This window comes from Astatotilapia calliptera, chromosome 16, assembly GCF_964374335.1.
Source record: "Astatotilapia calliptera chromosome 16, fAstCal68.1, whole genome shotgun sequence".
NCBI lineage: Eukaryota > Metazoa > Chordata > Actinopteri > Cichliformes > Cichlidae > Astatotilapia > Astatotilapia calliptera.
The window spans coordinates 20570865-20583959 of NC_137437.1; the positions used below are offsets into that span (position 1 = coordinate 20570865).

The following is a 13095-nucleotide window of genomic DNA, read 5'->3' on the forward strand; positions in this document are numbered from 1 at the left end:
TGTTGCTGCTCTTTCAAAAAGCAAAGCTTGTATGCACAACAGTCTCAGGGTTAGCTTCACAGACCTGAGTCAAAACCCACCCAAGTAACGAGGTGAATATTCGACTGATTGCTTAAGATGTTGCTACAGCTTTTATATACAGCTGCAGACTATTAAAGTCTGCTTTAACCAGATGTCAGTGATGTTGCTCATCTGGCACACAATTCACAGGTGAGTGTAAAGAAAGTGATGTTATTGTCATCGTTGGTTTGCTGTAGCTGAGGCAGCTTGCAAAAGTCGTATCCAGCACTAATTTCATTCGACTAAAAATAGAGGAGTGAGTCTTGAGAAAGTAAAGCCATTTTTCTCTTGGACTCAGTTTGTGTGAAAACTTGTTATGAGATCACTGTGTGCAAGTCCAGTTACATTCTGACCAATACTGTCAGAGCAATAACAAACGCCTCATCGTGGCAGCACATCAGTCAATTTGCCGGATGAGTTAAACATGTGACATAAGCCTCGATCCAGCAGACGTGTGGTCTAAAACTAAAAACAGGCAGTAGTCAGTGTTTGTAACAGTTTATTGAAACTTTTGCCCCACGGCAATGATTTCATATCTGATGCCTTCAACAGTCAAACTGCTGGTGTTACAGTTTTAATTACATACTTGACAGAAATCAGTGATCACAAATAAACAAGTTTGTCTCACCTCGACTCTGCATGCACAAAGCTATTTTAACAAAAGTAATTATCTGGAAAATAACCTACTATACTGAACATGATCCACTCAGACAACTGCAGATAGTGTAACATGGAAAACAAGGACTTCTGTCAGTTTAGCTGAATGAGCCCAAATAATACAACCACAGCACTAAAATACCGTATTAAGTTTCCTTATAGGACACAGAAGAATCATGTGGAAAAGAGTTCAGGGTTGTATCTTCTTTTAAAGCATAACAGAAAACCACAAACACTGACCCAATAAACCACACCAGCTGCAACCCTCCCAATAAATACCCCCAACATTCTCAAGCTAGCATGTAAAACAAGTGCAATACAACAATTTACAGACAGCAAATCAAACCTTTTTTCCATCACGTTACTTTAACCAATACCCTGTTAGAAATGCCCTAATAAATAAACAAAAGAAACACAAGAAGTGCTTAGAAGACAGCAGCTTAACAAAAAGCAAAGCTTTTAATTTCACATCAGCTGTGCTTTTCTTTCAAAGTAACAGACTCCACAAAAACAGGGGAGAGAAACTCTACGCACAGATAAACTGTAACAGGAGAAACTAAAGTTCACCGTAATTAAACCAGACAAAGGAAAAACTTCAAAGCAGCAAAGCAAACTAAACTTTTGCTGATACCTGTAAGGACAACCTCACATAAGAGCTTTAATACATTGTCCTCCGACCCCGATGGCATTGAACCCTGCAGACCGCTTGTTTTGCTGAGACCTCTGCTAATACAAACAATACAACATGGCTTTTAAGTCTTATTCTTAAAGCATCACAAAAATTATACGTGTCCTGATAAACGCATCAGGTGATCATAACAAAGCCATTGTTCCATGTGGATTATATGGCACTAAAACTTTGTTCTATTATTCTTTAAGCTTTGTTTGTAAATAGCTGAAGGGTTTGATGTAATTACTGCCACACGCTCACACATTCGGTTACGTCTCTTGCGCACTTTCATTTACATTTGATCTACAAGCTACGAAATGTCGTCATGTCCTTTGGCTCTTTGCTCGGGACGCACCAGTCGTCTGCCTCGTGGATGGTGTTGTAGTGTTTCCAGGCTGACTTGTTGTACACCGGGAGCCTCTCGATGGACTCTGTGGATAGTGCCTAAAACGTGATTGAAGGGGAAAGAAAAAAAAAAAAGATACTTTAGGAATGTTCTCTTCTCTCTAAAAGAGGCACTAATGCTGCTTCTGTGAAACTAGGTTACCCGTATGTAGATCACAGCATCGATTCCGTAACCCTCCATAGAATACAACTTGAGGTCTCCTTGAAAGTAGCGAGCGTACAGTCGTGAGATGGGCAGGCCATACCCATAACCAGCCTAAAGAGAAATGAAGCAGAGTTCATCCAGATAAAGTCTGAAACAACAGAGCAGCTCCATGACAAAGACAGCATTCACTGGAACAAAGTGACTGGCTGTGGATTTTCTCTGGAACATAGGGTAAAATTGCAGCAGTGCTTTTTGTTTTGATAGGTGGGACGTGTGAAAGCCCTGCAAAAGCCAAGTATGTGTGTCGAAAAGGAACTCTAGAACTTCAGGGCGTATACGGGATAGCTGGATACCTACCCCAGCTGTGGAGACGCTGGTACAGCTGTTTCCATTTTCAAACACTCACTGATTGATTTCTCTTTGACACTGATTCAGTCACTAGTGATGATAAATTAGGAGTATTCACCAGAGGAGCAGCACGAGATCCGTCGATGCTGGGTCTCGGAGCAGTCGAGTACGTGTAGGTGAACAGCCTGTCGATTTTACGCAGTGGCACACCACCTCCACGGTCGCTCACCTCACAAAGCAAACAGCATGAATAAACACAAGCTCCTCCGAAACGTACACAAAAACCTGAAGGAGTTTTCAATGCCAAGTTTGCTGCTTTAACCTTTACTGTACAGGAGTTTATCTGCACATTTACCTTGACTGTGAGATCTTCAGTTCCCAGAGCAACCTGTGTATGGATAGAAGGGTACTCCATGGCATCTCCGTATAACTCCATGGTGGCCCTCATGGCGTTCTGTGACAAGTGTTTATCCAAATGTTTAACATTGGAAAAGAGATATTTTGAAATATAAAATGCTGACATATATGAAGACAGGCTTTTAAAAAGCACCTTATAAAGTTCAAACACCATGTGATACAGATGAGATGGAACATAGACCATGGTGACAGGTTTCCCCTTCTCTTTGGCTATCAGGACAAACAGATGATTGGAAAACATTTGATTACGTTACAATTCATTCATTAACCAGTTCAAAGAGCGGCATCATTGAAACTGTTTGTGTTGTTTCTTCTAACTACATAAATTACCATTGAATTCCTCCAGGACCAGCTCAGGAGAGTTCATGTAATACCGATCACAAAGGTTTCTTGCATTTTCGTAGGCATCTACAAGGAAGTGGTTTGTTTTTGTTACATGGCGCTTGCAAACTGGAAGAACAGCATAGATTAACACTTTTCTCCGGCATGTTTCTATAAATATAAGAAAGTCTCACCTCTGATAACCTCGCTGACCCGACAGTGTGGATCAATACTGCCAATCTGTTTGGGGTGTGCAGGATTCACCTTCCCTCCAAAGAGCAGAGCTACAGAAAAAACACACAACATGAACATTGTGAAGTCTTAATACTTACTGATATTTGTCTCTGTAAGTTCAGGGTTTCATGTGAGACCTCTTGATTAGAGCTAAAACAAAACTGATGAGCAGTACCATCCTGAGGGGACCTGAGCCGTAACGAGTTCTTCCAGTGTCGCCATATGCAGGAAATTCTAATAAAAACTTTGGTTGAAATTCCATCCACTCATTGTTTATCTGGGTTCAGGTCACAGAGTCCACCTTAAGCAGATATGCCCAGACCTCCCTCTACCCATCCACCTCCTCCAATTTATCCAGGGGGACATTGAGGTGTTCCTAAGCCAGAAGAGAGCCATAAACTCTCCAGCGTGTGCTAGGTCTCTTCCAGGGCCTTCTGCTGGTAGGATATACCTGAAACACCTCATGCATTGATTAAGCATCCTGGTCAGATGCCTGAACCACTTGAACTGGCTCCTTTAGATGTGGAAAAGTGGAAACTCTACTCTGAGCCCCTTCTGAATGACTCACAATATTTAGCGATGTCCAAAATAAGCCATATTTTATTTATCTATCTACAATGTTTTTATAGCGTAGCTTTACGCAAGTGAGCTTGTTTTGGTCTTTGCTGTCTGTAAATAAAACACAAGTCATTTAGTTTTCGTGCAACTGCCAGAAAATGACACTGGGTGGGGTCTGTTGATTCCTGGTTTACTGTAGCAGGAGTTTTAAAACGACACAGACAGCCTGAAACCTCAGATATCTTCTCAGCACAGAAGTCTGTCTCCTGAACCCAAGGGCTTTCATTTCCAAACAAGTACAGCTCAGCAATCACATTACAAAAAATACAACATGTGCTCACTGTGCTGGTTGAGCAGCATCCTGATGGAAATCCTGCTCATGTAGAAGCGATCCAGAAAATACTGAACATTCTGGCTGACGATGGGATCTGTGCCGTACGCCTCCTTGTACTCCACAACGCCCTGAGCCATGGTGGGAATGACATCATTGTGGCGATTTCTGATATTTATCACAGCATCTGTGAAACTAATTGAAGACATAAAAGTTAAGGCAATGCGTGAAAAGAATCTGCAGGAATAGATGAGCTGTTGCAGTGGTTAAAAGAGGAAACCTACTCATATGTGACTTTCTCGTCGTCTGCATTTTTGTCTTTGAACTCGAGAATCTCCTGAAGACTCTGCATGTACCTACATGGGGGAAAAATTATCTTTTTGTATTTCACAGACTGGCAAGAGTTAAATACTGTTAATTCGTTAAAATTAAGTGGAAAAAAAGGAGAACCTGCATACCAGCTCTGGACCAATCGGACTGATGGCGTCCTCAATAAGTTGTCTGGCAGCAAGTTAATTTCCTTCATGATGTTGGCCAGCCTCACAGGTAACTCCTGTCTGAGGAAGTTGAAGGATGTTTTCACACATGCATTTTCTGAACCTGAGAGAGAAACAAAAGGCACATTTTTTAATAATTTTGCTTGAAAAATGGGAAACAGGTGGAGCAAGCTACTGAACATGTGCAAAGATACATATAAATACAAATATACAAGGCAAAAAATGTACTGGGATACTGGAATACTTGGGACTGTCGGCCATTTGGTTTTGGAACTGAAGAAGCCTCTCCGATGTGAGGTGAAACGTCTTCAAGACACTTATAGAAGTCCAGTCACTTTCTTTCCCAGCTCCTTAAACTACCATGAACAGGATGACTGAGAACCTACAAAGACATCTGCTGCAGATAGTTTTTAGGCCTGGCACTTCTTTTTTGCGCCCTACTTGTCCAGTTTCCAGTTTAAACAAATGCAAGGATTACTATGAACACTAATAAAGTCTGGTCCTTAGAAGCATTACTCAAATAAATCAACACTTTTGCACAATCCTGTAAATGTAACATGATAAAAGTTTTTCCATGTCACCCACTTCTAGTTAGCATCAAGGCTGGATTACATATCAGATGCAAAACTACCCCCAAACCATTCAGGCTCCATAACCTCTTATAACTGTAAACCTTCCATAGTTTCAGCAAACTGGACCATTTTCAGTATGAAATAGAGAAAATCAACCAATCAATCAAGGGCCTAACATTCACTCTTACATTCAAGTCTTCAAGCTTGACTTACACAGACAGGGCATATATCCCATTAGTCATGTGTTAAGAGATACTTTAAAATCCCTTCCTGTTTAATACGAGGAAGTGTAATAAGGGGAGGCTAGATGATTTTAAGAGTATCATTCGTCTTGTGAAATACATCCTTGTGGTATCAACTACCTTTACATCACAGAAGGAAAAGCCTGTGTTAGGACCGTTTGTGTGGCAGTTATCCTCGGTTTAACTTTACATTAGTTTGTTTTTTCTATTTCCATATAGTTTCCTGGATGTGTATGAATCATACACGTTGTATGATGATTCTCCTTATTTTAGGGCAGAGTATCGTTAACGATGTAGTAAAGCATTATGTTAGTAAATATCTACTAGTCTTGCAGCTTCTTACCAAAATCCAGAAACTGCTTCATTGATAGAGGGGATGGTGAGAATTTGGAATAGTAGTCGATGTCCTTCCCTATGGACACGCTGCTCCTCAGAAACCTTAAAATCCTCATGCTGGCACGTTTTGTATTGCTTCACTTCCAGCTGTGACTGCTGCTTAATAAATAAATAAACAAGCGGTACTCTTTTTTTAGGTTTAATTGCAATTAGCATCCACAGCAACAGAGCCTAGCGAGGGCTGCAGCTTGGTTTGCTAATCTGTGTTGACACAAGCTTGTTAGCTAACCTTAACAGCCTGCCAACACACAAGTAATTAATGATTTGTTTTTTCGTAATTTGGTGCAGTTTCAGCCTCCATTCTCAGAGCTTCGGCACTGTTTTCCTAAATCGCCTTTTACTTCAGCTTCTCTTGGTCAGATGCCGTGGAAAGGAGAGTGTGCGGCCAGTAAATTCAAAGACGTCACAGCGACATCAAGATAAGCTACCTCTTCAAGCAAACTTTATTGACCAAAATTTGGTGTAACGTTATAGCTAAACGTTACACGGCCAAACTGTTAACGTTGAAAAACAATCGAGGAGTTTTTCAGAAGTTCCCGTGAAGTTTGTGAACTGGCTTCTTGTGGTTTTGAAGCAATTTTTTGAGTTAAACTAACATAGGCGTGTGCAACAAAATAGAACAATATTCGTTTTGCTCTAGAAAACCGTTCTAATAACGCGCCTTCTTGTTACTTAGAATTATTTGTACCTTAACTTTATAGAATAATGTTCATTTTATGTAACTTTCGATTTTGGTGGGAAGCAGCTCGCACTGCGTACAAACGTAAAACCTCTTGTTGTTAATTTGGTCTTTGATAACGTGAGCGTCCTAATCTCCGACGTATGTCTGCTAGGTGACAAGCCAAACCAATCAAAGTTTGAGTTGTCTGAAATTATAATTCTAATTGGTCGTTAGACCTGCCAATATTACTAAGAAAGGCGGGTTGTACTCCGCTAGACAAAATACAGGGCAAATAAACAGCTTGTTTTTCAGGCCAACTGCCGTCATTTCCTTTAGTTGACTACTGAACTGCCTACTTGAAAAAGTGTCGAGGCAGCTGGCCACGTTTTTAAGAAGGATATGTTGCCAGTTTTCTATCGTTGTTACGACTAAAGTGACATTAAGAAGGGTGTAGTCAACTTTATTAGACGCCAACGTCTAGAAAGCCGTCGTAAAAGAGAAGCCGATTCTTCGGTAAGTTCCCCCTGGTCTGTGTGTTTGTGACCCGCCAAAAGCTAAATGATTCAGCGAGGAAGTAACCATTTTGTGCGTTCGTCGATTTTAATAATGTTATTTTTTTATCTTTAAGGAGAAAATGAGCGGCGCTTTCACCTTTGGGCAGCCCTCTTCGGGCTTTACTTTCGGAACGCAGAAAACCACAGCCCCGGCCCCGGCCCCTACCACCGGCTTTGGACTGACAACGTCCACTCCTGCAGCCACCGGAGGGGGCTTCACTTTCGGCTCATCCATCCAGACCCAGAGCACTACCAACCCCACCGGTGGTTTCAGCTTTGGCACCCCAGCAAAGTCCACAGCAGCCGGCGGGGGTTTCTCTTTTGGGGCACCCACCACAACCTTTGGAATGAATGCAGCTCCTCCAACCACAACAGCAGCTTCAGGGTTGACTTTGGGCTCCACGGCGACTCAAGCAGCAGGGTCGGGGTTCACTCTGGGTGGAGTTTTGTCTGCGCAGACCACCGCTACTGCACCTGCAGGAGGGGGCTTCACCTTTGGAGCTGCATCTCAGGCTCAAACCCAGCCTGTAGCAACAGCCGCACCAGCAGCCTCCACAGCACCAAGTGGCCTCTCATTTGGAGGGTTCAGCTTCGGAGCTACCAAGGTCCAGGTGACATCAGCGGCAGCCTCCACCACCACAACCAACACCAGCACCACAGGTGGAGGCTTCAGCTTCGGCACCAGTGCTCCCTCCAGCCTTGCCCAGCCAACCTCCACCGCCGCCGCTGCTGCTGCTGCCGCCGCTGCCGCAACAGGACAGGGTGGAGGGTTTACCTTTGGGATTAAACCGTCATCAACCCCAGCTCCTCCTGCATCCACCCAGGCCCCACCATCTTTCGGGCCTTCTCTCTTCGCTCAGCCTGTCACAACAGCTGCTGCCACAGCTGCAGGTCCAGGCTTCGCTTTCAATGCCGTTTCAGCTTCAGCAGCAAGCACATCCACAGCAACAACCACGGCTACTGGTGGAGGTTTGACTTTTATGATCAAACCTCTGGTTCCAGCAACCACCACATCTGCCCCCCCCTCTACCGCTACAGCTGCAGCCTCCACAACAGGTACTATTACAGGCTTCTTGCTGGGAGCCAAAACTTCATCGATCACAAGCACCACGACAGCTGCTTCAGCCACAACCACTGCCAGCACCACCAGCACAGCTCCTCCAGTGATGACCTATGCCCAGCTAGAGGGGCTCATTAACAAGTGGAGTCTTGAGCTGGAGGACCAGGAGAGACATTTCTTACAGCAGGCAACTCAGGTGAATGCCTGGGACCGCATGCTGGTGGAGAACGGAGAGAAGATCACATCCCTCCACAAGGAGATGGAGAAAGTGAAGCTGGATCAGAGGAGGCTGAACCAGGAGCTGGATTTCATCCTGTCCCAACAGAAGGAGCTGGAAGATTTGCTCTGCCCCCTCGAGGAGTCGGTAAAAGAGCAAAGTGGAACCATCTACATGCAGAACGCCGACGAGGAGCGTGAAAGAACATACAAGCTCGCTGAGAACGTGGACGCACAGCTGAAGAGGATGTCGCAGGACCTGAAGGAGATCATCGAGCACCTGAACACGTCCAGCGGCCCGGCTGACACCAGTGATCCGGTAAGATGACGCCTCCGGTTTTTGATAATCGATAAGATTAACAAAGATTTACTCACGTAATTCATGTCTAATTTCCTTTTTTTCATCATCAGCTGCAGCAGATCTGTAAGATCCTCAACGCCCACATGGATTCACTTCAGTGGATCGATCAGAACTCTGTTCTGCTGCAGAGAAAGGTCGAGGAAGTGTCCAAACTTTGCGACACCCAACGAAAGGAGCAGGAGAAAACCTTCCGGTTAACATTCGACTGATCTGCAGTAAATACTTTTACTTGTGTGCTTACATTTTTACTCTGTAATCAGAGGTGTCATCAGGGCTTTAGATGGTGTAGATCCAACCTTCATTACTGTTATTTTGAGTTTTCTTGGTTGCATAAAGATTGATATTTTCAGTGCATTTGCCTTTAGAGTAGTGAAAAGGATCCTCTCTTTCTATGTCAATTGTTATGTTTGTTCTAAAAAGTCTGATTAAATAAACCTTTGGAATGGAAGTCTTTTTTTTGTTTTGTTTTTTAATTATCAAATCAAATCAAATCACTTTTATTGTCACATCACATGTGCAGGTACATTGGTACAGCACATGTGAGTGAAATTCTTGTGTGCGAGCTTCACAAGCAACAGAGTTGTGCAAAATACAATAATGTAAACAAGCAAAATACAAGAATGGCTACATCTGAAACTAATAAATATATGTACAATATATAATAGTATATGCATTTCTGGATGTGTATACTAAATATTTTTCTACGTGTGTGTGTGTGTGTACACATATTTTACAAATTAGAGTAAACAATAAATAAAATATATAAAAAATATACAGAGTTGAGACATGTGCAAAACAGTGGGCATTAAATACAAAATTATTTTCTGTGTCAGAGGGAGTGCTTTGTTCACATATCCGGTGCCCCTGTAATAGCTGAATTACAGCTAAGCATATATATTTTGATAAGAGAGGTGTGGATGGAATTGATTTGTTCTATTTACAGATTTAAGTTTGTGCAGTAAACAAAAAAACAAACTGTTGATGGACAAATAAGGCAAACATGAACTTCTACCATGCCACCTTCTGGTGCAAACAAGCCATATCTCTTATTACTAAAGATAACTGTTTTTCAAAGGTTGTCAACATGGCACGTTGAACAGGCCACATAATACTTGGACTGAAATGGATGCAGGATTTGTTGCTTTTTATTTTGTTAGACTGGCAGCTGAAACTTTTTGCATCAGTAATCATTTCCTGCAGGAACCATTTGGTGATACTCAAAGCGCTTCCATCACAAGGATCAGGGTCTAAATTAAGTTTCTGGGACTTCATTAAAGTGCTATTTCCCGATTTTGGCACTTGTTGGTAAGTCGGCTGGCTTAGCCTCTAGCGCAGGGTGTCAAACTCATTTTGGTTCATGGGCCAAATACAGCTTAAACTGGCATGTACAGTGGGGCAAAAAAGTATTTAGTCAGCCACCGATTGTGCAAGTTCCCCCACTTAAAATGATGACAGAGGTCAGTAATTTGCACCAGAGGTACACTTCAACTGTGAGAGACAGAATGTGAAAAAAAAAAAATCCATGAATTCACATGGTAGGATTTGTAAAGAATTTATTCGTAAATCAGGGTGGAAAATAAGTATTTGGTCAATAACAAAAATACAACTCAATACTTTGTAACATAACCTTTGTTGGCAATAACAGAGGTCAAACGTTTACTATAGGTCTTTACCAGGTTTGCACACACAGTAGCTGGTATTTTGGCCCATTCCTCCATGCAGATCTTCTTGAGAGCAGTGATGTTTTGGGGCTGTCGCCGAGCAACACGGACTTCCAACTCCCGCCACAGATTTTCTATGGGGTTGAGGTCTGGAGACTGGCTAGGCCACTCCAGGACTTTCAAATGCTTCTTACGGAGCCACTCCTTTGTTGCCCGGGCGGTGTGTTTTGGATCATTGTCATGTTGGAAGACCCAGCCTCGTTTCATCTTCAAAGTTCTCACTGATGGAAGGAGGTTTTGGCTCACAATCTCACGATACATGGCCCCATTCATTCTCTCCTTAACATGGATCAGTCGTCCTGTCCCCTTGGCAGAAAAACAGCCCCATAGCATGATGTTTCCACCCCCATGCTTCACAGTAGGTATGGTGTTCTTGGGATGCAACTCAGTATTCTTCTTCCTCCAAACACGACGAGTTGAGTTTATACCAAAAAGTTCTACTTTGGTTTCATCTGACCACATGACATTCTCCCAATCCTCTGCTGTATCATCCATGTGCTCTCTGGCAAACTTCAGACGGGCCTGGACATGCACTGGCTTCAGCAGCGGAACACGTCTGGCACTGCGGGATTTGATTCCCTGCCGTTGTAGTGTGTTACTGATGGTGACCTTTGTTACTTTGGTCCCAGCTCTCTGCAGGTCATTCACCAGGTCCCCCCGTGTGGTTCTGGGATCTTTGCTCACCGTTCTCATGATCATTTTGACCCCACGGGATGAGATCTTGCGTGGAGCCCCAGATCGAGGGAGATTATCAGTGGTCTTGTATGTCTTCCATTTTCTGATGATTGCTCCCACAGTTGATTTTTTCACACCAAGCTGCTTGCCTATTGTAGATTCACTCTTCCCAGTCTGGTGCAGGTCTACAATACTTTTCCTGGTGTCCTTCGAAAGCTCTTTGGTCTTGGCCATGGCGGAGTTTGGAGTCTGACTGTTTGAGGCTGTGGACAGGTGTCTTTTATACAGATGATGAGTTCAAACAGGTGCCATTCATACAGGTAACGAGTGGGGGACAGAAAAGCTTCTTACAGAAGACGTTACAGGTCTGTGAGAGCCAGAGATTTTCCTTGTTTGAGGTGACCAAATACTTATTTTCCACCCTAATTTACGAATAAATTCTTTACAAATCCTACCATGTGAATTCATGGATTTTTTTTTCACATTCTGTCTCTCACAGTTGAAGTGTACCTCTGGTGCAAATTACTGACCTCTGTCATCATTTTAAGTGGGGGAACTTGCACAATCGGTGGCTGACTAAATACTTTTTTGCCCCACTGTAGGCCAATCCAGTAGCACCACTATATAACTTTAATTTACTTTATACTTTATTTTCCCTGAAGAAGAAACTTGTTCTGGATCCCAAACAAGAAAAAAAGTTTTTTATAACTATAATAAAAACTTTCAAGAAATTATTACTAGCTGAAAAGTAAACAATTACTGTAAATCTTAGTTTTAGCATCGGTTATTACAATATTACAACTGATGAGACTTTGATGATTATCGAGACTCTGAATGCCTTCAAGACTGAAAGTCAACTGCTTTCAAAGATTTCTGTTTTTAAGGTATTACCTGTACTGATTTTCCTAAATCTTGTCTCTGACATATGCAAATTAAAAACACCCAAACTAATAAAAACTAAAGACTTTCAAACAATGACAGCTAAACTGAAGCAAGGAAACCCACCGTGGAATCAAACCTAAATGAAACTGAATTTTAAAAACAAAAAAAACCAATTAAATTTATTTTTAAAAAGCAAGTTAAAAAAAAAAGCTTTCTATCAATTTCTACTCCTGTGTAGTGAAGCTGGGCTCACCACAATAAGAGCCCCAAAACACATTTCATTGAAAATCTGGAGTAACTAGTGATTTCACTGGACTTTTTACACTTTGCAAAGCCATACATTTCTGATGATGATCATAGCCAAGCTAAGATTTCAGTTTTCATTTGCTGGTTATTTTTTAAAAATGCAGACAAATTGTGCTGGAAGCCTCTTAACTCTTCAGTTTACAGCTTTTATTAAGAGGAAGTGATTCTGCCAGTAGAGTCCAATTTTTAGTGCCATAAATAGTTGTTTGTTATGTTTTATGTAATTACTCATTTACATTCTGCCTGACTGGGCTGGAAGAGTCGGGCAGAATGGGTCTGGAAGTTGAAGACAAATAATGCCCCCCCCCCGCCGCCGCCTTAAAACCTAGGTAAATTATATTATTTAAGCAATAAATTACAAAAAGGAATCAATAAATAAAAAATGCAAATGAAGAAAATATAATACAAATCAAAACTCATGTATGCAAAATAATATTTAATAAAAAAATTTTAATGGCTAGAAACTCGATTTTCAAAAATGAGAGTTTTCTAACAACTGCTTCATGGTTCAGACTTTAAAGGGTAAAATTTATATTTATCAGCCATTAAAAATGCTCATACGGATAGATCAGCAGATAACTAATACTGGCTGCTAAATCAGTCGGGCTCTTATCGTCAGCAAAGAGTTTTCAGATCTTGTGCTGAACAATAATTTATAATACCATTATTTATAGAACACTTTTTAAAACATACTAAGTTCTTCATGTTGTGATATCTCCAAACACAGTACATATAAATGCATGTTCTAACATAAAAGCAGTGGCAGTGGTAGTTTTGCAGGTTTTACTACGTTTAGTAGTAAAACC

The 13095-nt window shown here is 41.8% G+C and overlaps 2 protein-coding genes across 3 annotated transcripts; one reads left to right on the top strand and one right to left on the bottom strand.

Annotated features, from left to right (window-relative positions):
* Window positions 1-542: 542 nt before the first annotated feature.
* Window positions 543-6058, bottom strand: pdk1 (pyruvate dehydrogenase kinase, isozyme 1). Of its 2 annotated transcripts, none has more exons than XM_026143807.2 (11): window positions 5801-6058; window positions 4605-4746; window positions 4431-4502; window positions 4157-4341; window positions 3218-3307; window positions 3033-3110; window positions 2836-2912; window positions 2641-2739; window positions 2404-2514; window positions 1935-2048; window positions 543-1831 (listed from the first exon to the last, which is right to left on the bottom strand). In XM_026143807.2, exons 1-11 carry the CDS (start codon window positions 5907-5909, stop codon window positions 1691-1693), a joined length of 1218 nt encoding a protein of 405 aa, XP_025999592.1. In that variant the 5' UTR covers window positions 5910-6058; the 3' UTR covers window positions 543-1690. The 2 variants fall into 2 exon arrangements, 1 of the variants encoding a protein (XP_025999592.1); XR_013902183.1 differs by having other exon boundaries at window positions 1814-1831; window positions 2295-2514.
* A 777-nt stretch (window positions 6059-6835) lies between these two features.
* nup62l (nucleoporin 62 like) lies at window positions 6836-9153 on the top strand. Its single transcript, XM_026143805.2, has 3 exons — window positions 6836-7027; window positions 7143-8663; window positions 8756-9153. Exons 2-3 carry the CDS (start codon window positions 7149-7151, stop codon window positions 8912-8914), a joined length of 1674 nt encoding a protein of 557 aa, XP_025999590.2. The 5' UTR covers window positions 6836-7027; window positions 7143-7148; the 3' UTR covers window positions 8915-9153.
* The last annotated feature ends 3942 nt before the right edge of the window (window positions 9154-13095 follow it).

Excerpts from the sequence above, each read along its gene's own strand:
- nup62l (XM_026143805.2), top strand. The coding sequence starts at position 7,149 with ATGAGCGGCGCTTTCACCTTTGGGCAGCCCTCTTCGGGCTTTACTTTC. Across the intron at positions 8,664-8,755 it reads CGGCTGACACCAGTGATCCG|CTGCAGCAGATCTGTAAGAT; the intron begins GTAAGATGACGC and ends TTTCATCATCAG.
- pdk1 (XM_026143807.2), bottom strand. The coding sequence starts at position 5,909 with ATGAGGATTTTAAGGTTTCTGAGGAGCAGCGTGTCCATAGGGAAGGAC. Across the intron at positions 3,308-4,156 it reads GATGCTGCTCAACCAGCACA|CTCTGCTCTTTGGAGGGAAG; the intron begins GTGAGCACATGT and ends TTTTTTCTGTAG. Across the intron at positions 2,913-3,032 it reads GGTCCTGGAGGAATTCAATG|CCAAAGAGAAGGGGAAACCT; the intron begins GTAATTTATGTA and ends TTGTCCTGATAG.